Source organism: Ambystoma mexicanum, chromosome 1p (genome assembly GCF_040938575.1).
Source record: "Ambystoma mexicanum isolate Mex_15411 chromosome 1p, UKY_AmexF1_1, whole genome shotgun sequence".
NCBI classification, from domain to species: Eukaryota; Metazoa; Chordata; class Amphibia; order Caudata; family Ambystomatidae; genus Ambystoma; species Ambystoma mexicanum.
In genome coordinates this window covers 1,148,687,823-1,148,714,635 of record NC_090921.1, presented here as the reverse complement: position 1 = coordinate 1,148,714,635, position 26,813 = coordinate 1,148,687,823, and the positions used below count along the sequence as shown (strand labels likewise).

General features: G+C 51.0%; 1 protein-coding gene across 2 annotated transcripts in view; it reads left to right on the top strand.

Annotated features, from left to right (window-relative positions):
- The window catches only part of USF2 (upstream transcription factor 2, c-fos interacting), a 411,291-nt gene that overhangs the window by 282,728 nt on the left and 101,750 nt on the right, over nucleotides 1-26,813 (top strand). For both annotated transcript variants that reach the window (XM_069604824.1, XM_069604823.1), the window contains exon 7: nucleotides 3,593-3,651. In XM_069604824.1, the coding sequence (XP_069460925.1) occupies nucleotides 3,593-3,651 (59 nt within the window). The remainder of the gene's footprint in view (nucleotides 1-3,592; nucleotides 3,652-26,813) is intronic.

The window sequence follows — 26,813 nt, the reverse complement described above, 5'->3', positions numbered from 1 at the left end:
GATCAGAGAGGAACGAGGTCAGCCAGGGCCTGATCACCGATACCCAGGTTATCACAGAGATGATTAAGCAGGATGGCATGGTTTATCGTGTCAAAGGCAGAAGAGAGATTAAGTAAGATGAGGACAAAGGGGAGATTAGAATCAAGGTTAGAGAGCAGGTCTTCACAGATGTTCAGGAGAGCAGTTTCCGTGCTTCTGGCTGCTCTGAAGCCAGACTGATGGTTATGGAGACAACCAACATATTCAGTGTGAAGATTAAGCTGGGAGATGGCCAGCTTTTCCTGAAGTTTGCCCAGGAAAGAAGTGATGGAGATAGGGTGATAGTCAGCCGGGCATGAGGGGTCGGCTGAGGGTTTCTTGAGAGAAGGGTGCACAAGAGTGCTTCGGAGGGGGAAGGGAAGGCTCTAGTGGCGAAGGAGTGGTTGCAGAAGTCAGCCAGGGCAGGAGCGAGGGTGTCAATGTGGTCCTTGATGGTTTTAGAAGAACCTGTTTTGGCGAGACTTTCATAGATCGGACTTGTCTAGAAACCTTGTCTGGGGAGAACAGAGGAAAGGAAGAGAAAGAGGTAGAGGTGGCCACAGGGGGGCCGGAGGTAGAGGAGAGAATAGAGGGAGAAGGAGGAGAGGACGAGAGGGTGGCCCGGATGTCCTGGGTTTTGGAGATGAAATGAGAAGCCAGGGGACAGGAGAGGTGGAGACTGCAGCAGGATTGGCCAGCTCCTTACAGATTTTAAAGAGTTCAGCCGAGTTGTTAGATGGCGTAGAGATGTGGGCTTGGATGTGGGCTTTCTTCTTAGTGCAGACAGAGAGCCGGTATTGCCTTTGGAGCAGGCGGCAGGCCAGTTTGTTAGAGGATGCACAAGAGCCTAGCCATTTCCTCTTCGCCACCCTGCACTTTCCTTTAAGGGTGACGCGGTCAGAGTCCTACCAGGAGTTGCACTTGACTTTGTGCTTCAAGCTGATCCTCAGAACAGGGGCAAGAACATCAAGAGTATCGGAGCTAGAAGAGTGGAGCATGGAAAGGATTGTGTCAGGATATGAGTCAGCCCAAGGAGGGGAGGGGGAGAGAAAGTGACGGTGAAAGCCTCAACTTGCACACGCTTCATGGGTAGGATGACTGAGAAGTACTGGCAGTACTGGAGTTGGCCAGAGGGAAGAATAGAAAGAGAGTCGCAGAGGTTGCGAAAGAGTCCAAAGGAGGGACATGAAGCATCCAGGTGGATGTCAGTCTCCAAGAAGGAGGAGTTGAGTGGTCGAGGCCAGGAGGGAGGAGGAGCGGTCTACCCACTCAGAGGAAGGAGGTGATCTGAGAGAGTGAGTGAGTGAGTAAAAAAAGACACCAACGCATTTGAAAGAAGAGTAGGCCTGCCTTGGAATGACAGAGGCAGGGATCCACTCCGGGAAGATAAAGACTACACCCCCTCCAGAATAGTTGGATCTGGGTGCGGAGAGGATCTTGTAGCCATCAGGGAGGAGAGTGTCAAAACTTGTGACAGAGCTGGCATGAACCATGTCTGGGTGAGACCGAGGACATTGAGATCAAGGTCTTCCAGGAGGCGGTTTGTTTGACAGCTGAGCGAGAGTTGAGTGGCAATATAGAGAAGGTTGCCAACCTTGAAAGACTTCCGGGGAGGGGTAGAAATTAGAGGTACGCCCTACAGAGGTGTAGAAGGAGCCAGGGTGGGGTGGGGGGGGCAGAAGAGGAAGGAGGAGAGGGCAAGGTAGCCGAGGAGGAGGAGGAGGCAGAGGCAAGGAAGCTGAAGAAGGGACCGCAGGAGAAGAAAGGAAATGGATGAGGCGTGTGAAGCGTCTATCAGAGGAGAAGGTTGACCTACGGGCCTTGGACCAAGACGGTGCCATTCAGATTAACATTAATGAGGACCTTACAGGAGTGCATGGGGACCAGGAGAGCCTTCCACAGGGTGCCATCATTAATGGCCGAAGAGAAATGAGAGAGCACAGAGACCATATGAAGAGTCCATAGGTCTGGCGAGGGAACGACAAAGAGGATTTTGGTGAGGGTCTGTCTAGAGGAAGCACTGGTATACGTGTCAGCAATAGGGAGGCCTGAGTTGAAGACCAGGATATCCTTTTTGAACTTTTTTCCTACCAGACTTAGTGAGGAGAGCAGGCTAGTCGATGGTGAAGCAGTTTGAAAAGATAGGAGAAACAGAGAGCACCATTGAGTAGGTGGGGGTAGAGGAGAGAAGAGGGGTGGGGACACTAGGGGGTGTACACAAGGAGGGGTGCAAGCAGACTAGACAGAAGGCGACAAGACAATAGTGGACGATTGACTAAGTAGACAAGACCTCAGATGGAAGAGCAGGCAGAAAACAAGGCAGTCCAGTAAGCAAATTAGGTTACCAGGGCATCAGGAACATAGCAGTCATTAAAAAGAGAACCTAAAGGAGAGTGGAGCACAGCAGAAAACAGAGCAATATACAAAAGAACAAGGCAATCTGCAAATGTAAACCTAGAAGGAAGAATGCAGCAGAACACCAAGAAATACAATGCAGGGAGGGGGTGCGGGCGCTACGGCGCGAGAATAACACTTTTACAAATGCTCAACCTACTGTGCCATGGAGCACCTGTCCTCAACCCAGCACTGATGGGGTTTATTAATAATACTGCATATGATGGACATGGTTAACTTTGTAAATCTCTTGCCTGCTCTCGTTATTAGTAATTCCTAAGAGCATTTGCATGCAGTGCTTTCCAAAATCCCACTAAATTAATAGAATTCACTGCCAATTGATCATTATTGCAAATCACAATCACCTGCACATCACTATTGCTGAACCTGCGCTATGGTCATTCTTGCTAACGCGTCCCAGGGTTAAAATTGTTATTCCCTTACCTGCTGTAATTGCAAATAGTCGGTCTTCTGTTAAGTATTGCAAATTGTTCTTGATAACCCTCATTCCTAATCCATTTCAGTAATTGTTCTTGTTATTCTAGTCTGATGTCCTTATCACTGTGTAATGTGCAATGATTTTGGTCATATTATCCAATGTACTTGAGAAACATTTGCTTGAAATGTATAGTTTGTGTCATAATTAAAATGAATCTTAGTGGACTGCCATATAATGGTTCTTCCTGCTTGCTATCTGACTCCATGCTTTGTCTCAAAGTTGGAAATATTTTATAATGATCCCACGTTTCTGGAGAATGTTGCCTAGTGGAGAATTTGCAGGGCTCCCACTTGCAGATCGGAACAAGGAAACTGAGCAGAGCTTTGCACTGGGCAGAGCTACCCTGTTTCAGGTTTCTGACAGTCTTTTATAGTACTAATACACCTGCCTCCACCTGTATTCGTTGTTCAGTCAGTTGGATTTCAGGTAGGGACTGGAAGAGTAAGGGTACAAGAGTTCTTGAAGTGAGTAACGTTTTCTTTTAGCAAACACAGAACAGGAAACTACTATTGGTTGTGCTCAATGGGCAAAACCAACACAGCTTCCTGTGCTGCATCTATTTATGCTGTCAAAATGAAATACCAGTGGTAGTCTGCACACTGGCCAGTTTTTCATCTTGCTACCACAGTAATGTGAAGTGTTCGACTAAAGACACTTGTTTTATTTTGTTGCTAAAATTAGGAAAAGTGATGGATCAAGAACACCCCGCGATGAGAGGAGGCGAGCACAGCATAATGAAGGTATGTAGGTGTATGATTGTGCCCTGAAGCTGTTAACACTTTAACACTTTGTAAAGGATTTCTACAGTGTGGAGTATGCACATTCTCAATCTTGTGTTGGATTGAGGTTATCATGCTTAAATCTTGGGTCTTGAGGAATGTTTGCCTTGGAATTAGTCTAACACTTTCAATCAATACAGTGTTTCTTGTGGCTTTTAGAATAGTGTAAAGAAATTGAACCTCTTCATAAATGCATATGAACTTGTGTTGCTCTGTTTTAAAAGCACTGCTGACTATTGTCTACTTTCATATTTTTTCACTTTGCAAATATGTCTTTCTGATGCCGAGTTGGAAGCCTTTGCTTCCAAGCTGAATAAGTCAACATCCACTGTAACACAAATGACATTTCTGTAAGAACAGAGCCCAATTTTGCTGTATGAACCAAGTAATCTATGAACATTAGCTTCTGAATTCATAAGCATGCTATGAAGTTTGGATTTCCTTTGTCCTAACACTTGGGACAACAGCTCAGAAAGATTGTGCCTGATGGAAGCGGAACACCTTAAGTCCCTGGTGCAATAATAGTGCAAAGATTGGAAAACTAGGTGTGCACAGTGCTAGGGAGCATTCCCAGAATTTTGCTGATTCCCTTCTGCCTTAGAGACCCCCAGCACTTTTTAATTTCTTACCTGGAGAGAGTGAGACCTTTTTCCCACTCATGTATTTTAATGTAATTTAGACTGTTTCTTTGGAGTCTGATAAACTCCGTAGGCATCATTTTTACATTCTGTCAGACAGAACCTTCAGTGCAGTGGCACACATGTCTCTCAGATTTCCCAAAGGTTTAAATACCTTCTCTTGGTGAAACTACTGTTTCCAAGAGCAGTGAAGTGAAATTGACCTTACATACATTTTGTAACGTTCTAGACCCAGTGCACACTATTTTACCATAGGGTGCTGGAGGGGTTGCTTAGTATCCCCTTCATCTAGTTTCTAATGTAACCTTTTAATGTTATCCTTTCTACAATTAATGGCTGGTGGCAGTGGTTTACTTTTTACTACCATTGTGTTTCAACCACAGGCTGCATTCGCAGCTGCAGTAAGGCACCCATGGGTGCCCATTTTGTCAAAATGGCCCTGGTTGTCTTTTTTCGCCATTTCTTGCTGGAAAGGTCCTTCTTGAGATTTACTCTGTGCGCCAAACCAGGCTTGGTCCCTTTGTTCATTTTTGGCGGGTTTCACAAGTGAAGCCCGCCTCTGGCTCCAGAGTGTCTGGCAGGGGCGGGAAGTGAGGGAGTTGCCTGGAACTCCCTGTGCTTAATCCCCATGGTTACAGGAATGCACCCTTGGGTGATTGGCTGGCTGGCTGGCTGGCTGGCTGTCCGTCCGGCAAGGAAAGCCACCTTGCTTTGTGATTGACAGCTAGGCTGGAATGAATGGGAGAAACCTGCATAAAAGGTGAGTTTTTTTTGGGCTTGGAAGAAAGAGTCGACCACTGGATGAAGGAATCTGAAGCACTTGGAAGAGACGCATGCTGCAACTCCTGGGCGGTTGGTTTGACCAGTGAAGCCCTGCTGCTGTGCTGAAGCTCCGAATTCTTTTCTACTAGAGGAGCCCTGCAAGGACGACTTTTCCCCTTGAGTTGGTGGGACCAATCAACTCCAAAGTGAACTCGTTTGGACATCCTCTCGGAGCTGACTGTACTGCTGGAACCAAAGGGACAGGAAGAGAAACACTGTTAGGTAAAGTTTGTATGCAGTACCCTGTGGGACCACTACACACAACTAGGTGGTCCGGCAACGGTACCACCTCTTCTTCCCGGCCCGCCTCCACTTTTTCCGCCTCTGCCTCCTTTGTCTCCGGTTGACAAGACTCCAGCAGAGCGAGACATCAATTTAACGCCGGTTGCATTGATCAGGGTAGTGAGGACCAGCCCCGCTCTGTCAGAGCATTCCATGACCGGGTCCTGGACATGGCACTCCTTGACATACCAGTACCTGAGGCACCCACTCCACAGGAAGGGGTGCTTTCAGGGGCACTCACCTTGTCTTTGCAGGAGCGCACCGGCCTGTTCCTTCAGAAGGACGTTCTGGCCGAGGCCTGCAAAGTCTGGGATAAACCACACACTGGACTACATATCAATAAAAGAATTGACACCCGTTACAGGCTTCACACCTCGGAGGAAGTAGCCTTGCTGTCATGTCCGCTCCCTTCCTCAACAGTGGTAGCGGCCGCCACTCTGCAATCCGAGCCGGCCTCTGTGACCTCTGCCGCCGCAGAAGACAAGCTGCTAGTTTCCTTGGCCAATAAGGTTTTTGCCAACCCGGCGCTGCAATTGCGTCAGACTAACGCAGAGTTCATTTTGGCAGCAGTGAATATGAAACTGTGGATGGATTTGGCGGACTTCCAGGAGTTCATTTCTGGGGACAGGCTGGAAGACTTTAAAGGCAGTTTGTCAGACGCCAGGGTATTGGGGCGGGGTATGCTGGAGGCTGCTGCGCACCATGTCGGGGGTGGACACCTCTCATTAAGCTTGACTTCATGCAACAAAGTTTTCGAAGGAGGTCCAAGATAAAGTTCTGAACCTGCCTTTTGACGGTAAACAGCTGTTTAATTCTTCAACAGATGACTAGCTTACAAAGACTAAGGCGAGCACGCAAACTGCAAAGTCTCTGTCGGTGCTCATGAAGCCCCCATTCAAAGCTCAGAGATCTGGATCCCAGTCTCGGTCCTCCTCAGGCTTCAGAAGGTTTCCGGACTGCAGGTTACGCAGAGCTGATCCTCGGACAGGTAGTTTCCGTCGGAGACAGCAACAGGGTCGATTGTTCTCTCCGCCTTCAGCCTCCTCTTTAGGGACAGGTAGTCTCTCTGCCGAAAAGTCTGCAAAATTATATTTTTTGGCGCTTGCATGAGACTCCAGTGGGAGGACGAATCTTGTCTAATATGGAGGCGTGGCAAACCATCACCCAAGACCGGTGGGTTTTGTCCATCACTCGGGCGGGCTTCTGCTTGCCCCTACCTCACCCTTCAATCCTCCCTTTCAGCAGTCGGGGACGCCCTTCCTCCGAGCCGAAGTACAGAAGCTTCTAGATCTCAAGGCGGTGGAACCTGTTCCCCTAGTGGAATGAGGGGAGAGTTTTTACTCTCGTCTGTTCACGGTGCCCAAACCCAGCCAGGCTGGCCTGCGCACCATCCTAGACCTTTCCCAGTTCAACCTTTCTCTTCCCCCAAGAGAAAATCAAGATGATCACACCCTGCTAAATAAAGTCCTCTCTTTAGAATGGCGAGTGGCTCAGCGTTGTGGACCTTCAGGACGCGTATATGCATATCCTGATCTGGAGCCCGCATCGATGGTTCTCACTGGGAGAGGAGCACTTCAAATTCCGAGTGCTCCCTTTTGCCCTCAGCTCAGCGCTGCGTGTCTTCACGAAGATTGTCGGTCATCGTGGCTTTTCTGCAGCTACAGGGTATTCATGTTTCTCCAGCATGGTGTCTGGCATGGATTCACATGCTCATGAATATTCCCCGTCGTCAGGTTGGGAATCCTCGGTAAAGAAAAAATCAGTATCAGTTTCGTTTCTGATCTGTCTTTCTTAGTAGTAACCAATCACTGATGCTTGGGTCATACTGCCCCCAGCCAATGACTGGCCTCTCCCTAAGCCCGGCCTCTGGCAGCCTTCCTCAGATTTGGTAGCATTCCAAGTGGCAGTATGACCAAGTGAAGAGCCGCAGAGGGGTAGGTGGGAGGGTTCGCATGTGAATCCATGCCAGACCCATGCTAGAGAACAACAGTTACAGGTAAGTAACTTGTTCCTTCTCCAGCATGGAGTCTGGCATGGATTCACATGCTCATGAATAAAGAATACATAGCAGTGTACACATGGACAACCACGGGAGGTGGCAAAGGCTCAACATTAAGCAATTCTTACCTCCTCACCAGACTCACCTTAGGCGAACAGGTTGCGCAGCACTGCTTGGCCGACCCTGGACTCCTCCCTGGAGTCACGATCGACGCAGTAGAATCTCGCGAAGGTGTGTGTCGACCTCCACGTAGCAGCCCTGCAGACGTCCAGCATGGGCACACCAGACAGGAAGGCCTTGGTAGCAGCGATCGCTCTGGTCGAATGGGCTCTCGGACGGCCGGGCAGCGGTCGGTTTGCCAACCGGTGACTGTGCATGGTGCAGACGGAGAGCCATGTGGAAATTGAAGTCTTCGAGAGAGCCTTCCCTTGATTCACAGACCCAAAGTTCACAAACGGTTGTGACGTCTTCCGAAAACTCTTCTTGCGGTCCACGTAGAACTTCAGCACTCTAGCTACATCCAGCGAGTGCAAAGTCCTCTCGGCTGGCGTCGAAGGCGATGGGAAGAAAACTGGTAACACCAAGGGCTCGTTGAGGTGGAAGTCTGACGGCACCTTGGGCATAAAGGAGGGGTGCGTCCTCAGCACCACCCTCGCGTCATGAAAAGTCAAGTATGGAGGCTTGCAAGATAGGGCCTGGATCTCTCCCACTCGTCGTGCGGAGGTGATGAGCCAGTCCAGCTTTGGCCAGCGACAGTAGGTACGGCAGTACTTGAGGGGCCGTAATCCGCAGAGGATTAGTCTTCTGTGCACGGCACCAGACAGAGAACCTCTTCCATTTATGACCGTAACACTTGAAAGTTGAGGACACCCTGGCTTTTGCAAGAACCTCTCTGCAATCAGCCGGTATATCGTACCCTCCAAACTCTAGTGCCGCAGGAGCCAGGCCTGCAAGTTCAGCGACTGTGGGAGAATGGCGCCTCCTTCCCTGGAGAGAAGATCTGCGTCCGCCGACAGCTTGACTGGTGGGGACGTTGACAATTCCAGAAGGTCCGGGAACCAGATCTGCCTCGGCCACGCCAGTGCGACGAGGATCATCCTGCACCTGGACCTCTTGAGCTGGTTGATGAGGCGGAGCAGCAATGGCAACGGAGGGAACGCGTATAGAAACAGGCCGTCCCAGGGGAATGAGAAAGCATCGCCCATGCTCCTCGGGTGTGGCAACCTGCTGGCGAACCTCTGGCACTTTGAGTTCGTCACCGTCGCGAACAGTTCGATCTGTGGTTTACCCCATCTTTGGAAGAGCCGATCCACTTGATCCTGTCGCAGTTCCCACTCGTGGCACGAGCGCAGCTCCCTGCTGAGTGAGTCGGCAATGGTGTTTTTTATTCCTGCCAAGTGGAAGGGAACCAGAAACATCCCGTGGGCGAAGGCCCAGTGCCACAGATCCTGGGCCTCCTTGGATAGGGCCGGGGATCTGGTGCCCCCCTGCTTCCATATGTAGAACATCGTGGTGGTGTTGTCGGTGAAGATCCTCACCACTTTGTCCTTGAGGGACAGAAGGAACGACCTGAGCGCCCAGAACACTGCTTGGAGCTCCAGGATGTTGATGTGGAGAGACCTCTCCTCCGGGAGCCAAAGGCCTCTTGCGTGGAGATCTCTGGTGTGGGCCCCCCAACCCTCCAGAGAGGCATCCGTCGTCACCGTCTCCTGAAACGCCGGGGTTTGAAAGTCCGTGCCTGCAGTGAGGTGAGCCCGGGTGCTTCACCACAGGATCGCCCGATGGAACTCCTCGTCGAGAGGGATCCTGTCCTTGAAGCAGCCCGTCGCCTGAAAACAGCGGGCATCGAGGAACTCCTGTAGCGGACGCATCCGAAGTGTGCAAAGGGGTACAAGGTAGATGCATGAGGACATCATCCCGAGAAGGGACTTGATGGACCTCACTCCGGCCACGTCCGTGGCTAACGGGTGCTGCACCTTGCCAAGGATGGTCTTGGTCCTCGCCCCTGAAGGGGAGGCCAATTGCCCCACTGTATCGAGCTTCGCTCCCAGAAACAGTGCTACTTGCGATGGAACCAGGTGGGATTTTGGGTAGTTGATGGCAAACCCCAGCTCCGTGAGTAACAGGACGGTCCTCGCCGTATGTTCGACGGCGAGTTCCCTTGTCCTTGCCCGGATTAGCCAGTCGTCCAGCTAGGGGTAGACGTGGATCCCCTGCAGGCGCAGCCGCGCCGCCACTGGTGCCAGGCACTTGGTGAAAACCCTGGGTGCCCACTAATCCGAACAGTAGGGCTCTGAATTGGTAGTGGCGTCCCTGAACCACGAACCTGAGGAACTTCCTGTGCCTTTTTAGAATGGGATGTGGAAGTAAGCATCCTCCAGGTCCAACGACGATAGGAAGTCGCCTTCCTCCAGCTGTCCCAGCACGTGCTGGAGGGTGACCATCCTGAATTTCTGCTCCTTGATGTATTTGTTTACCCGACGCAGGTCCAGGATGGGGCGCCAACTGCCTGTCTGCTTTCTGACGAGGAAGTACCTAGAGTACACTCCAGAGCCTCCTGGGGACAAGCTCGATGGCACCTTTCTTGAGCATCGCCTTTACCTTCAACAGCAGTTGAGGGACGTGATTCTACTTCCTGGCCACGGGAGGAATGCGAGGGTACTTCTTTTGGAATACCTGCGAGTGCCCGTTGGCCAGGGTGTCCAACACCCAACGATCGGTGGAGATGGACTCCCAAACTCTGACAAACTTTTTCAGCTGGCCTCCCACCGGGGTGCTTCGGTGGGGGCCCGACAACCCGGCCGGGTCAGTCTTGCTTGGAGGTGGCCTTGCCACCTTGGCCTCCTTGGCGACGACTACGGGATCCCCCTTGCTTGCCGTGACCTCTGTAGGCCTCCTGGGAAGAGGAGCGGGCCGCCTGGCGGTAAGTGGAGGAGCCACCGCTGGATCCTTTGGAAGCACCCTGTCTGCCTCCGGAGCTACGAAAGGGCCATCGCTGTTGAAGCACCCCAAGGGCCCGGGCCGTCTCCGAGTTGGTCTTGATGGCCTGTAGAGACTCGTCCACCGCCTTACCAAAAAGGTTGTTGCCATCGAACGGCATGTCCAACACTCTTGTCTGGACGTCCTGGCGAAAGTCTGTCGCCTTGAGCCATCCTCGTCGTCGGAGGCAAACTCTGTTGCCCAGTTGCCGAAATCCGGTATCGGCAATGTCAGTTGACACCGTTATGGCGTGATCCGACGCCACCTCGCCTTCCTGCAGAATTTCTAGGGCCTCCGCCCTTTTGTCATCAGGCAGGAAATCTAGCAGGGGAGCCATCTTGAACCAGAGCTTCCTGTCGTAGCGGGCCACGATCGCTAAGGCATTGGCCACCTTAATCGTCGTCGTCACCGCCGACGAGATGACTCGTTGTCCCATAGAGTCCAACTTCTTGCCCTCGCTGTCTGGCGGGGAAGTGGAAGTTGAAGCTGCCGCGCCCGCTGCCTTCTTCTTAGCTGCTGCCGAGACGACCGAGTCCGGCGTGGGCTGGGCCCTGAGGCACAAGGGGGCGGCATCAGGGACTCAGTACTTCTTCTCGTACCTGTCCCTCTTGGCGGGAGTCGTGGAAGGGTTCTTGAGGACAGCAAGCCCCTCGTCCCAGATGTCGTCAAGTAAAGGCACCGCGAGGACAGTCTTCCTCTTGGCCTCCCGTCATTTTTACAGAAACCCCTCCTTTTTCTGTTCTTCAGGGCAGAGCTGGAAGAGCTCGGATGCACTGGTTATCATGGCGTGGAAAGAGCCAACCTCGTCGGCTGGAGACGCCCGTGGGGCGGGGGGGCAGGGGGTGTGACAACGTGATGTTCGCTGTGCCATCGCCATCTTCATCGTCCGTCCCCGTCGCTGTATCCGTCACCGTATCCTCTCTAGGGTCCGGCGAGGGGGATGAGGGGTCCACCGGTATCACGGGCACGAAGGGCGGAGCGGGGTGGACTCTCCTCCGCTTGTTCGGAGGGCTTCCCGACGGGCCTGGTTCTGGCTCCTCCGTCGGGTTGCGTGGTAATATCGTCCTTATCTTGGTACATAAGGATTGGATTGCCAACAAAAAGGCCGCCGAGCTATCCTGGGGCTCGGGCAATGGCTGATTTTTTTCTTTACCGAGGATTCCCAGCCTGACGACGGAGAATATTCATGAGCATGTGAATCCATGCCAGACCCATGCTGGAGAACAACAGTTACAGGTTACTTGTTCCATATTTATATTTGGACGACTGGTTTCTCCTTGTCCAGTGACATCCTCAAACAACCTTCAGTCTCTCCTCCAGCTCCTGTTCTGCCTTGGGCTGTCTGTGAACTGGCGGAAATCCTCCATGACGATCTCTCAGGACCTGATATTCCTGGGTTTCTTTTGGAACAAGATCAACTGCAGAGTGTACCTGACTGTGGATTGGATGGCAGATCTGTTGATCACGTGTCAGGTTTTCATTCAGTCAGAGAGCATGTCGGCCTGGTGGTTCCAGAGGCTTCTAGGCCTCATGACCTCGTGCGTGCTTGCTCTTCCCCTTGCTCGTCTCAAGATGCGACTCACGCAGGTGGCTCTTCGGAGCTCCTGGCTTCAGGCAGTCGACCTGGACACCAAAATGATTCCGGTTCCACCCTGCATGACAGATCTCCTATGGTGGTCATCTTCCAGCAATCTGTCGGTGGGTGCTCCTTTTCAGGAGCCCTCCCCTCAAACGACCATTACGACGGACTCCTCCCTTATTGGGTGGGGCACAACGTTGGATCATCTTCAGGTTTTTGAACTATGGTCGCCACAGGACAGACAATTTCACAAAAATGGTCTGGAACTTGGTGATTTTCCTGGTGCTCAAAGCTTTCAAGCCAGTGATTGTGAACAAAGTGGTCTGCATCCGCACAGAAAATGCAGTATGTTTTACATCAACAAGCAGAGGGGGGTACCAGGTCACCTCCCCTTATAGATCTAGCCATTCAGATATGGGAATGGGCCTTCCAGCACAGTGTTTGGCTGCTGGCGGTGCACATTCCGGGCCAACTGAATGTGACTGCAGACTCAGCAGACGAGCGGTGGTCAGCTATTAGTGGGAACTGAACACGGCACTCCAGAAGTGGACTTCATCAAAACTCCAGAAGTGGACTTCATCAAACAGGAAACTTCCTCTTTATGCTTCCAGGAACGGACTCGGAGCCTCTTCCCTGGAAGATGCTCTCGAGATTCTGTGGCACAGCATGAGTGCCTACTCCTTCCCGCCTCTTCCTCTGATTCACTGGTCGCTATGCAAGCTCAGGAACACGACGAATTCATAGCCCCTTGGTGGCCTGCCAGATTCTGGATTTCAGAGCTTCAGCATCTGTCGGTATGCTCACCAATCAGGCTTCTGCTGATTCCCGACCTGCTTCACCAGAGCGATCAGCAGATGTGGCACCCCTCCCCACAATCATTCACCGTGGCGGCCTGGTGCCTGAGTTCAAATCCTTCGAAAGTTTCAACTTGTTCGCTGATAATATGCATATTATCCTGTCGGCTAGAAAACCTTCGAGGTCTCAGTATAGGAGCAAGTGGCTCTGGTTATGTCACTGGTGTTTAGCTAAGCAGCTGGACCCCAGAGATGCTACCATTGACACGGCCCTGTCTTTCGTTTCTCATCTGGCATCTTCAGGCATACATGATTTGTCCTGTAGGACTTATTTGTCGGCTATCGCTGCTTACCTCTCAACGGACACTTGCTCTTTTTCACTGACAAACCCTGTCTTTAAAAGACACTTTGCAGGTCTGTTGCATCTTTACCCACCTGTGCGCAATCCGCATCCTAAATGGGAATTGAATTTGGTCCTCACTGCTTTGTCATAAACCCTTTGAGCCTATGGCTACGGTGGACTTGAAGTTCCTTTTGTGGAAAATGGCTTTTCTGATTGCAGTGACTTCGGCAAGGCGTGTAAGCAAGCTTCAGGACTTGTCTGGAGAACATCCATTCCTCACCTTTCATAAGGATAAGGTTGTCCTCCGGACTAATCCTTCTTTCCTTCCAAAGGTGGTATCCGATTTTCTTTTGAACCAGTCTATTTCTTTACCCATCTTCTTTCCAGACCCGGCCTCCGATGCCGGGAAGGTGTTGCACAATTTGGATGTCAGACGAGCTTTTAAGTTTTATTTGGACAGAACATCTAAATTTAGGAACTCTTCACAGCTTTTTGTGACCTTCGGAGATCCAATAGGAAAGCCGGCCTTGAAAGCAAATATCTCCCAATGGATTGCTTCCTGTATATCAGAGGCGTATACCGTTCAGGGCTTTCAGCCTACAAAAAGAATTCATGCCCATCTTGTGTTGGGCAAGGTGGCTGCTTTTGCCTTCCAGAAATGTTTCCTGGGAAACCATTGCTAGAGCAGCTACTTGGGCTTCCCCATCAGCTTTTTTGTAAGCATTACTGCTTAGACCTGAGATCCAGAGCCGATGCTCAATTCAGTTAAGCTGTTCTTAAGAACCTCTTTCAGTAGGGGAATTCCATCCACCCGTTTTCCTGCGAGGAGTGCTTGATAATCTCCCAAAAGTATGGAGGAAAGGGGACGCAACGTAGGTGTATAACAAAGTTACTCACCATAGTGACTACCTTACTCCTAGTCCATAGTCCCCTCTCCTCCTCCATATGCCCGCCCGCTTTCCCCTCTAATAAGTATCCTCTATTATTGCTTAAAAGGTCCCAGACCTGGTGATAGAAAAGGACTGAAGGGTGATGCATGGGGCAGAGCTAAGGAGGGCGGGGTTACGGCAGCTTGCGGTACCCCGCGCAAAAAGAGACGGTCACATTTTTTGTTTGATGCTTTTTTCAAAAGTGCTCCGGTCCCGTCCCACTGGACGGAATGTCCCAAAAGTAAGGATGAAAGGGGACTTTGGACTAGGAGTAAGGTAGTCACTATGGTGAGTAACTTTATTTGTCAAAATGGCCCTGGTCTTCCTTTTTCGCCATTTCTTTGTGGAAAGGTCCTTCTTGAGATTTACTCTGCGCGCCAAACCAGGTTTGGTCCCTTTGTTCGTTTTGTCTTTGGCGGGATTCACGAGTGAAGCCCGCCTCTGGCTCCAGGGTGTCTGGCGGGGGCAGCAAGTGAGGGAAGTGCCCGAAACTCCCTGTGCTTAGTCTCCTAGGAGACAGGAATGCACTCTTAGGTGATTGACCGGCTTGCTGTCCGGTAGAACAGCCACCCTGCTGGGGACTGACAACTAAGCTGGATTGAATGGGAGAAACCTGCATGAAAGGCTTGGAAGGCAGAGTTGACCACTGGACGAAGGAATCCGAAGAAGAACTTGAGGAGGACGTCTGCTGCAACTGCTGGACTGTTGGTTTGACCATTGAAGCCCTGTGCTGTGCTGAAACTCCAAATTCGTATCAACGCGGAGATGCTCCTGCAAGGACAACTTCTCCCTTGGAGTTGGTGGGTCCAATCAACTCCAAAGTAAGCCACCTGGACATCCTCTCAACGCTGGTAGAGTATCCACTGCAGTCGCTGCTGGAACCGGATAGCCAGGGAGAGGAACACTGTTGCTTTTAAGCTGGCCAAGAGCACCAGGGAAGATCCTCCGGACTCCCAGGAAGCAGGACTGCCCAAGCCTGAGCCCTCTCAAGAGTGCGCGACCCCAGAAGCAAGGGAAACCCATCTCGACAGCCAGGAACTGCGGTGTTGCTATTTGAGGAAGACGCGAGGAGCTGAATCACTGATGTGCCACTTGTTTGAAGATTGCTGGTTGCGGTCGGTAACCGTCCCATTGCAGTGCAGGAGTCCCCAGAAGTCCTCACTCTTGTCCCCACGACTGAGGCCCAGGAACACCAGGATCTGCAAAGTTGCACAGGAACAGAAGCCATCTGCTGCACTTTTCTTCAAGAGAACTTTCCTCTTGTTGTTTAACCTCACTTGTCCTCATTGGAGACTTAGTTGCTCTGTAGAGTTGCTGTCGGCGTCTTTACCTCACAAGTCTAATCAGTTTATTGCCCTACTTTGATTTCTTCTTAATCTACAAAGACTTCTGAAACGTTGTGCAAGACTTTTACTTAACTGCAAGAAGTGCTTCAGTTCTCCTTGACGTTTGCTAACTTAACATTGGCTGGCCTGGCTCCCTGATTGACTCCTCTCCGCTGCTTATGTGGTGTGTCTTCCTTACAGGAAGGGGTTAACTAACTTTGCATTTGGGCTTATCAAAAGTACTTATCTGCTTCAGAATAATTGTTTGATCTCTTGTTTTGTTTTAATAACCTTTTCCTTTTGACCTACTCCCAAGTCTGGTTCTAAATGCAACATTGATATATTAATGTCCCCAGCACCCTAACTATTTTAGTCACCTGAGGGTGTATGTATTGTCTGTTGGCCATCCCAAATGGGTACTTGCTGATTTGGAAATATTAAGAGTGTGTATTTGTGTTACCGTTATATTGCCCCTTCTGAAGAAGGCTTATTCAAACTGACTGTTAAATACATTAATAATTGTTTAATCAAGAAACCTTGTGTGTAAGAGTTTATTTGGATACTTGTCACTGTGAATCTCTGTGTAACTCCTCTACAGCTCACATTGACCCCTCTTGAGATAAGCCTGGCTGCTCAACACGCTACCAACATGTGTAGGACAGTCATTTACCAAAGGTTGGGTTCCTATTGTCAGGAGGTCAGGGTTGTTGTAGTGCACCCAAAGGGTACCGCATACAATCTTGCCTAACAAGCTCCTTGCCCCTCTTCACTGGAATCTGCTCCATCTGTCTCTTCGCTCTATTACTTCCTAGCCTCTGGTCCATTCTTCTCTAAAACTCACCTGCTTCAGTCCTCTGATACTGGTTGTATATGAACGCTGATTTGCATTTCTGGTGTTATGTACTGTTTGTCGTCCTATGTAAAGCGCTTTGGACAAAGGTGCTATATAAAGCACAATAAAATATACAAAATGCCTGGCGGCCCCCTCAGAAGAGAATTGCGGCCATTTTGGGCAAGGTGCAGCGGCTTTTGGCACTGAAGATCGCCACGGTGCGGGACAACAAGTTGCTGCTCGGCATGATGTCATTGTGTATCTAACTGATCGGACTCAGGTTGCTGATGTGACCCCTACTGGAATTCCTGGATGCTCGGTGGGTCCAAGTGTCCGGAAGCTTCACGGACAGGATTGTCCTTGAGGAATTCCGTTGTGCGACAAGGTGGTGGGGTGTGGGCTCCAACATCGCCGGGGGCATGGATTTCCAGAGTCTTTCACACCAGGAGACTGTCACTGCGGATTCTTCTCTGGAAGGCTGGGGAGCCCACATTGGACGCCTCCACACCAGAGGCCTGTGGCGGCCGGAGGAGGGGGGATCTCCATATTGATGTCCTGGAACTGCGAGCAGTGTTCTGTGCCCTCAAGTCATTCCTTGCATCTCAAGGGCAAGGTGGTGAGGGTTTTCACAGACAATACCACCACGATGCTCTACATCAGGAAGTAAGGTGGGGCACCAGATACCCAGCGCTCTCCAGAGAGGTGCAGGACTTCTGACACTGGGCCATTGCCCAGGGGATGTAACTCATTCCTTTTCACGCAGCGACTCTCTCAGCAGGGAGCTGCGCTCTTGCCACGAGTCGGAGCTTCGGCGGGATCAAGTGGACAACCTTTTTCTCAGGTGGTGCAGTCCCCAGGTCGATCTGTTTGCGACGGCGGCGAACTCCAAATGCAAGATTTGCCAGCAGTTTCCACCGGCTGGGGAGCATGGGGGGGATGCATTCGCCTTCACTTGGGAGGGCCTGTTCCCACCGCTGCCTCTACTGCTACGAGTCATCAGTCAACTCAAACGGTGCCGGTGCAGGATGATCCTCATCGCCGAGGCAGATTTGGTACCCAGGCCTTCTCAACCTGTCAAGGTCACCTCCAGTCAAGCTGCCAGTGGTCGCGGATCTGCTCGCCAGGGAAGGAGGCGCAATCCTGCACCACAACCCAGGATTGCTGAACCTGGAGGCCTGGCTCCTGCAGCCTTTGAGTTCGGTGGATAATAGCTACCGGCGGACTGCAGTGAGGTCCTTGCAAGAGCATAGTTGACAAGTGCTACGGGCACAAGTGAAAGCGTTTCGCAAGTTAGTGCCGGATGCAGAAGATTGTTACGCTCACCTGACTCCCACGGAGGCGCTGGCCTGGTTCGCGCTGCTGTGACCTCTTCTAAGGTGATGCGCAGGGTTCGGAAGACGGACTGGACCGGGCCCCCAAATCTGGCTTGTCTGGCTCGCAGAAGTATCCTTCTGTAGGCGAAAATAGGGGATTAACTGTCTGCGGGGTAATGCAATCGACCTCCCACTTTCCCCTCTCACCCTCCTTGAAACCCTTCTGTGATTTCTCGTAGCGTCTCACCTTAGGGTCTGGAAGGACGAGCTCTCCATCCTGCTTCTGATGCAGGGGCGCGTTGGTATCCAGTTACTTCACTGGATTTTCGGATTGGTGAGAACCAAACTTGCTTGGCTTCCAGGTAAGTTTTTTTGATAAGAGGTTCCCCTTGTGTCCATGCATTAATGTACTAATGCTAGTGTCTTTTTCCCCATAGGGGCCGGGGTACGGAATGCCGGGGAACAGGCACCGACCCGAGATGGTAGGTGAAATCCTTGTAGAAATCAGGTAAGTCTTTAATGAGCGTTTTTTGGTAATGTCTTTTCATTCGCTCATTAACGCTGATGTCTCTTTTTCCCCTTGGGGACCGGGGTCCGGAAATGCCAGGATGCGGCGCGGACCCGAAATGAAGAGGGAATGAATCAACAGGTAAGTCTTAACATGGAGATTTAGCTTTCCTTATTCCCTTCTCTCTCTCACCTTTTGTTCTGGTCTTTTTCTCCCTAGGCGCTGGGGCGTGACTGCGAATCCGGATGATCGCTGCTGAACATGGAGGCACCCTGTAAAGGTGAGTGGAATGCGGCGCTGCAGTGATCGACGCAATGAGCTTTTAAATTAAAGTCTTCCTTTTCAGGATTGTCAGCGAGATGTCTCCGGGATGTGGATTTAGCAGGTAAGGACTTTTCCTTCTTCTGTTCTTTTCTTCTCTTCCTTTGCAGGTGATCCAGGATGCTGGCAAGCGTGGCAGAAGTCAGGATGCAGGAGCAGACACAGTGAGCGTCCAGCTGCTAGATGCAGAACAACGCGAAGCACGTGTGGCTGTTCGGGCAGGGTTTAAATAGCCTTGGAAGAAGTTCCAGGTATGTATCCTTCCCCGACCACGCCCGGATGGTAAATTAGTCCCACAGGTAAAGTAGTTCCTTTCAGGCCTCAAGGAGGCCGGGATCCTGCAGCATGGTCTGCATCAGGTAAGTGCACCCAAGCATTCCCATAATGAGCCTGGCGCCATAGGCGCCAGGACACTGTCCAAAGGGCCCCTATATGGGGTTGCTGGGTCCTTCCTTGGGGACTGGATGTCCGCTTTCGGGGACGCCGGGCTTGAACCGGCTCCCCGGGAGCGGGCATCATGACAAAGATCAACCCTCTTAGGGTCACGGCCCCTCAGGGCCTTCCGTATTTGTTGTGCTTGGCTAGGGAGGGGCTGGCGCACGCCTCCATCAAAGTGCATCTGGCGGCTATCACCCGCTACACCAGGTCTCCAGGACGGTTTTCTCTTTGGTCACACCATCTTGTCAAGGTGTTCCTCAAAGGACTGTTTTGATCGTTCCTGCCGGTGAAGACGCCTGCCCCGGCGTGGGAACTCAACGTCATACTGACGAGGCTACTGGGGGCCCCCTATGCATCAAGCTCCTCTCTAGTTCCTTTCGTGGAAAACAGCTGCCAGGACGGTAAGTGAGTTCCAGGCCCTGTCCTTCAAGCGGCCTTATCTGACTTTACACATAACGAGGGTGGTGCTGCAGACGCTCCCCTCCATCATGCCAAAGGCCCCGTCGGAATTACACCTCAACAAACCTTTGGTGTTGCCTGTGTTTTTTTCCAACGCCTTCATCGCCGGCTGAAAGGACTTTGCACTCGCTGGATGTGGCGCGTGCTCTGAAGTTCTATGTGGCATGCACAAAGAGTTTCAGGAAGATGTCTCAACTTTCCGTGAGCTTTGGTCCTGTGAACAATGGGAAAGCTTTGTCCAAGGCTTCCATTTTGAGGTGGCTCTCCAGCTGTATCACACACTGTCACTGGTTGGCAAACCGACTGCTGCCCGGCTGTACCAGAGCCTATTCCACCTGAGCGATTGCTGCGACGACGGCGTTCCTGTCTGGTGTGCTCTGCAGGACTGCTACATGAAGGTCTACGCACACCTTCACAAGATTCTACTGCAGTGACTGGGATTCTAGAGAGGAGTCCAGGCTCGGCCAAGCAGCACTACACAACCTGTTTGCTTGACGGTGAACCGGGTGAGGAGGTAAGAGTAATTGCTTCTTTTGAGCTTTGCCACCTCCCTTTGGTTGTGTATGTATGAACTGCTATGTATTCTTTATTCATAAGCATGTGACTCCATGCCAGACCCATGCTGGAGAACAGTTACAGGTAAGTAACTTGTTCCATACAAAACGGGTATGCAGATGCAAGAGTCTCAAAATTGGGGTAAATGCACAAACTGGCAAAGCCACGCCACATGGTGCGGGTGGCTACATTAGGTATACAGATACATGAGTTATAGATGGGTTACATGCGAACAGAGCACAAGGCTGAGAAATGTCAATCCAGTGGTTACAGGTAGGTTAAATGCGAAACACAGGGCTTGTTAGGCTATAAATGTAGTAACCCTGTGAGAGACTACACAACCCATGTCCTCTTGGTATTAGATAACCCACCTATGGTTATAGGTCTGTACTACACAAGTTGGTAGTGTGACTGAGCAGCCAGACTTATCTCAAGACAGGTAAATGTGAGCTGTAGAGCTGTAGCAATGAAATCCACCAATACAAGTATCCAAATAACACTTACACTCAAGGTTTTTAGTTAAAATAATTATTTAACGGTGGTTATTAAATAAGCATTCTTTAAAAGAGGCAATATATGTAGCAATCAAATCCACTTTAAAATACTTTCTCAAACAACACAAAGAAAGCAGATTCTCTTACAGATGCTTCATACACACTTCCTACACCCTGAGTTGACTTCACTAACTAGGATAGTAGTGGCAATTATTTTTCACTTGTGCACTTTATAAATTCTGAGGTTGGTAGAAATGAAAGCTTAAAGGATGGAAAAAGGTTAAACGGGTTCTCAAAGCATGTGAGCAGTTTACATTTTATAATGAAGTCTAGATAAAAAGTTTTCCCAGCAATATTAATTTAAAACCAATGCATCACCTATGAGGGGCAGTAAGAATCAGTCAATGGAATAGAAGAGTCTGCAGAGAGCCAGGACAGCCAAAGTCAATTGGAGCAAAGTCTTTGGAGCTGAGGCATTTATTAGATAGTAAGTCTTGCACAAAGTTAGAGTTTGTTGAAGAAGAATCACTGTAGGGTCACATGCTTTTATACTTGTGAAAGTTAGAGCTGAGATCAACTCTAGAAAAGCAGCTACTGCAAGTCTCAACTGAAAAGAGCAAGCTACAGACAGAGGTAACTACCCCAAGTCAGAACAGTACCTTTGGTTAGAAGAAGAGGGTTCAGCTGGCTTCTGTCTGGTTGCAGCAATGCAGATCCTGTGCTCCTCGGCCTCAGTCATGGGGACAAGAGGGAGGACGTCTGGGGACTCAGGCAGCAATTCGGAGGTCGGCGGCAGCTACAGGCCCTCTTCGGATCAGCGGCACCTTGCCGTTTCAGCGCTCGGTAAACAGCACCACTGCGGATCTTGGACACCGGTTGGGCTTCCTTCACTCCTTGAGTCCTGCACCCTGAGGTACTCTAGCTTTGTTCATCCTGCTTCTGGAGGGTCCTGGGGAGACTCTTGGAGCTTTTGGCCAGTTTTCAGGCTTTGCACTCTACAGCGGATTTCTCGAACCTTGGTACTCGATTCCTGCAGCAGCGAAGAAGTACAGCCAGTTGGGGAAGGTCTTCCAGCAAAGATAGTCTCTAGGTTAGTTGGTCCCACTAACCCAAGGGAAGAAGTCGTCCCTTTCGGAGCTTCTCTTGTCGATCAGAAAAAGAAGTTTGAGCACAGCAGCAGGGCTTCACCAGGCAGTTCAACGGTCCAGGAGGATGCAGCAAGCTTCGTTCACGGTTTCTTCATCGGGTTGTTCTTCCCAGTGGTCAACTTGTCTTCAGTCCAAGAAGCCTTGCCTTTTAAGCAGGTTTCTCCCATTCATGCACAGCCTAGCTGTCACTCGCATAGCAGGGTGGCTGTAACACAAGGAGAGCCAATCAGGACTGGGTGAATTCAAGTTTCCCTGGAGACAAAGGGCAGGGGAGTTTCGGGCACCTCCCTCACTTCGTGCCCTTGCAGACACACTGGAGCCATAGGCAGGTTTAGTACTGAAGCCGGCCAAAGACGAAATTAACAAAGGGGTAAACCTGGTTTGGTGCGCTTAGTAAAACCCAAGAAAGACCTCACAAACAGAAAACGACGAAAAAAGACTGGCCATTTTGACACAGTGGTCACCCATGGGTGATATACTGCAGCTGAGGATTCAGCCTGCAGGATAGAAGTACAATGGTAGGAAACTTTAACCACTGCCACCAGCTAAGTAGTGACGGTAACATAAACAGTAGGTAGGAAAAGGGTTACTAAGTTTCTGATGTTTGTTAATCTGCTTAGAATCACATGCTGTGCTTAGGTCCGACATCCAGTGGTCACTGCGGAGTATTGCATTTTGTTTTTCGTAGTCGAAAAGGGGACGTCGACAAGGCGTCTCTGTAACAGTATCCCTATAGTGTCGTGCGTTGTACCCACAATCCCTCACGCGTCGAGGTCCCTCAGATTGTTTTTTTCCGCCCAGCTACTGATCACCTTTAAGCGGAGCTCCTCGAGAGACATTGCCAAATAGTTTCTTCGACCTTTGGTCGTTTGTTATTAATATCAATAACGTAGATCCCTCCCTCGACGCAGAGCTGTTTCTCCGCCGAGCAAGATCTTCGACGGAAGGACGAGCGGAGGGGATCCTTCGGCGCAGCCGAACACGTGGCCTGGCCTCGCCGGACATACACAGTAGGAAGAGTGGGGTTGTGTGGTCTTTCTTTCTCTTTAAGAATGCCTTTCTCTTTCCCCTCCCTCTCTTTCGAGGTCGTAGTCACACTTCCTGCCCTCAGCTATGGAGAGGACGCCAATTAGGTTTTGCCTGCTTTGCAAGGGTAAATATACCTGGAAGGATAAGCACAAACGGTCCAACCGTTGCTTACCCCTCGATCACCAGGAGGACGCTGTGCGGCCTGTAAATTACTAAAGCCCAAAACTCAAAGACCGCAGGGTCAAAAGGTGGGCGGCCTACGCCATGTCTAGGCCTGACTCCTTGCCCGCCGCCGCCGAATGTGACGAGGACAGTGACTACACTGCCCCCGTAACTGAGGTTGTAGACCTCTCAAAGGAGCGTTCACACTCCTCATCGTCCGTCCCCGACAAGCCCGGCTCACGCCCAGCTTATGGAGATGAACACCCCGGCGACAAGGACGCACACGGAAAAACACCAAAGCACATACCCCCCGGCACGCATTCGTCGAAGACTAAGGCAGCCATAGCGCCAACGGGGGTGCCGGGCCCACCGGCGTCTTCCGCCGACCGTAAGGGTCGTCAGCCCTCCCCGCCTCCGCGACAGGCGACTGGGCATTCTAAAGATAAGGGCGCTAACACCAAAACCTCCGGCGACGCGCATCGTAAGAGCGCTCACGTTGCCAGCAAGGACTCGAGCAAGGACTCGACGTTACATAGCGCGACGGCGACCGATCCCTCTGAAGAGAGGATGATCGCCGAAAGCCTCGCGCGCAGATCTAAGGACGGCCAGAAACGTACGGCGAGTCATACGCCGAAAACCACGCACAAGGCCAAAGATACGCCGAAAGCGCCGGAAAACAGATCAGGCCAGTTCCCGCCGCCGACGGAAGGCCCTAGCCAGCGAGAAGGCTTCTCAGAAGGCAAAGGCTCACTTTCTTCGCCGTTATGGGACAGAACCAGACAACTACAGGAGGAAGAAACTCCTTTTTCATTTCCAGACCGTCCTGGCCGACCTCAGTGGACCTTTGAAAGGTTCCAGACCTGTATGGATAAACTAGACAGGTTCATGTCCATCCCAGAAGACAGGGCACCCAAGAGACCAAGGGAGGCACCCCTGGAGAGTCCAAGGGCTAAATACCAGAAGTTTTATAACCCCATACAGGAGGACATATACTCTTACGACCTCACTGAGGAAGACACCCTCTTCCAGGAGGAAGATGAGTTCACCTATGTTGAAGACCAACAAGAAGAGGATGGTTTTCACGAGGACACTAACTTAGGTGAGGAGGGATTCCAGGAGGACACAGGCGAGGGCGACCCAAATCCCTAGCAGTCACCAGCTAGGTCTACAGACACAGGCAGTAGCAGTATAGTCATCAGGTCTACTGAAACTACACCTGTCAGGAACCCTTCGCCTGTTGATGATCAACCCACCTTCAATGCACTGCTGAAGAAGGCAGCAGCACATTTTGAACTTGAAACTGGGGAGGTCACCCCAGACACCGATTTTGTGGAGAGGATTATCAAAGAAAAACCCCCCACTAGCCAAACTATCCCCATCCTCGCCTCAATTAAGAGACGTATTACCCCTTCTCTGTCCACTACTGCACTGGTGAGAGGGGTCAATCCGAGGATTGAGAAACTGTTCTCTCCCTCTCAATCAGACCCATTATATATTAAGGGTCACTCAATCCCGGACTCCCTGGTCGTGTCCAACACCAGGAAAAGGGCCGGAGTCCCACTATCTACCAGCGAGGCACCCCCAGATAAAGAGGGGAAGAAGCTTTATGCCCTAGCCAAGAGAATCACAACCTCTGCAGCATTCTCTACCAGAATTGCCAATAATAACACACTATTGGCAAGCTACGCTGATGCTCAATGGGAAAAGCTTAAACAGGACATTGAAGAAGCTCCCGAACCCCTAAGAACTAGTTTGCTGGCTACAGTTAACGAGGGCTCTCTGGTCAACCAAAGCATCGTCAAGAATACCCTCGATGCAGCAGAAACGTCTGGCTGCACTTTGGTACAAGGAATTTTGCTGAAACGTCACGTCTGGCTTCGCAATTCCGGGTTTAAGGCAGAAACACAAGCGTCCCTTATTAATAAGCCTATAGAGGAGTCCAACCTCTTTGGGAAAGCAGTTGATGACGCGCTGGAGAACGCGAAGAATGAATTTGACACAATGACCTTAGACTAAATTTCAAAACCCCCTAACAGGCGGGGATTTGGTAATAAGCGCTTTTTTCATGGCCAACGCCAGCAACAAACCCAACAGTATTCTGCCAGCAACTACCAAGGAAATAGTGGCCAGTACAATCAGAGGGGTCAACGCCGTGGCAAAGGGAGAGGCCGGGGTTCCACCCCCAGAGGCTCCCAAGCCACCAACACCACCAAGTGACGCGAAGATTCGCGTCCCCTCCCATGCAACGCCGGTCAGGGACCGGTTAACATCCTTTCTTCCAGCATGGGAGGGAATAACAGACCGTTGGCTGCTTTCCACCGTAGCCCGCGGCTACTGTATAGAGTTCAACAGTTCCCCAACATACAGACCCCCGAGGGGACGCCGCATGACACCAGAACACCTCGCCATCCATCTCCAAGAAGTGGACCAACTGCTGGAAAAAGGAGCCATAGAGGTCATGCCTCTATCTCGGGTAACGGAAGGAAGGTATTTATTCAGTGTACTTCCTTGTACCCAAAAAGGATCTAACCATGCGCCCTGTATTAGATCTGCGCCCAGCGAACAAGTTTGTCAAACCCCAAAAGTTTCGTATGGTGAACTTACAGGAGGTGATCCCACTGCTATCACAGGGAGATTACATGGCGACACTGGACATGAAAGATGCATACTTTCATATTTTAATGTTGCCAGCGCACAGAAAATACCTCAGGGTCATGATAGAGGGCAAACACTACCAGTTCAGAGTGCTACCCTTCGGCATAGCATCTGCTCCAAGGGTATTCACGAAGGTACTGGCAGTGGCAGCGGCCCACCTGCGCAGGTTATCCATGCCAGTATACCCTTACCTCGACGACTGGCTCATAACAGGGGACTCTTACGAGACATGCTTCTCAAACACCCAAAAGACTGTAGACCTTTTGTTCCAGCTGGGCTTCTCAATCAATGAGAAGAAGTCCAGCTTAGACCCCACCCAAGTCAAACAATTCCTAGGGGCTCTAATTCAAACAAAGGACGGCCTCGTCTTCCCCTCCAACGAGAGGGTCCAAAACATGCTGTTTCAGATCCCCCAATATGTGGCACGTCGAGAGGTGACGGTGCGCAAAGCAATGCGCTTGCTAGGAATTATGGCATTGTGTATTTATTTGGTACCTCACGCGCGCCTGCGCATGCGCCCAATGCAAGAGTGGCTCAACAGCCAGTGGTGTCAGGCCAGCGGACAATGGGACGATCTAGTCTTGGTCTCGCAGGCCTTGGTTCTCTCGCTACGTTGGTGGACAAAGGAAAACCTGATAATGGGGAAACCTTTTGCCACACCCGCGGTGGAGGCCACTCTAACCACGGACGCATCCCTCACAGGATGTGGGGCTCACCTATCCCATCGGACTGCTCACAGAGTGTGGACTCCGAGCGTAGCATCCAAGCACATAAACCTACTGGAGCTACTGGCGGTGTTCAAAGCACTAAAAGCCTTCCAAGAACATCTACACAGACAGCGCCACAGCCATGTACTACATCAATAAGCAGGGGGGCACCCACTCTCCAGGACTGTCCAAGCTGTCCCAGAATATATGGAAGTGGGCTCTCAGACACATGTTCCTACTGTCACAACACGTACCAGGGGAACTCAATCTGCTAGCAGACGAACTCAGCAGAGACTTCACCCTGCCCGAAGAGTACGAATGGCGATTGCCCGAAGACATCGTCTTGGACGTCTTCACGCAATGGGGATTCCCCGAAATAGACCTGTTCGCAACTCTGGAGAACTCACAATGCCAAAGTTAGGCCTCCAGGTACCCCCAGAACCAGTCCAAGGGGAACAGTCTGTCGATTCAATGGTCAGGGAAATTTGTTTACGCTTTTCCCCCCGACTCCCCTTCTCAAAAAAGTTGTGCACAAGATGCACCAGGAACAAGTTGCCATGATACTGGTGGCCCCTATGTGGGCCCGACAGCCATGGTTCGCTCACTTGATGGAGATGTCTCTATCTCCCCTAGTGAAACTTCCCTGCCCACACAACATGCTGTCACAGGACAAGGGCAGGACACTGCATCCATGCCCCCAGACCATGAACTTAGCAGCCTGGCTCCTGAGATTAGAATTTGGACATCTACAACTCCCGCAGAGATGTATGGACATCCTCAGAGAAGCCAGAAAACCTAATACTCGCCACTGC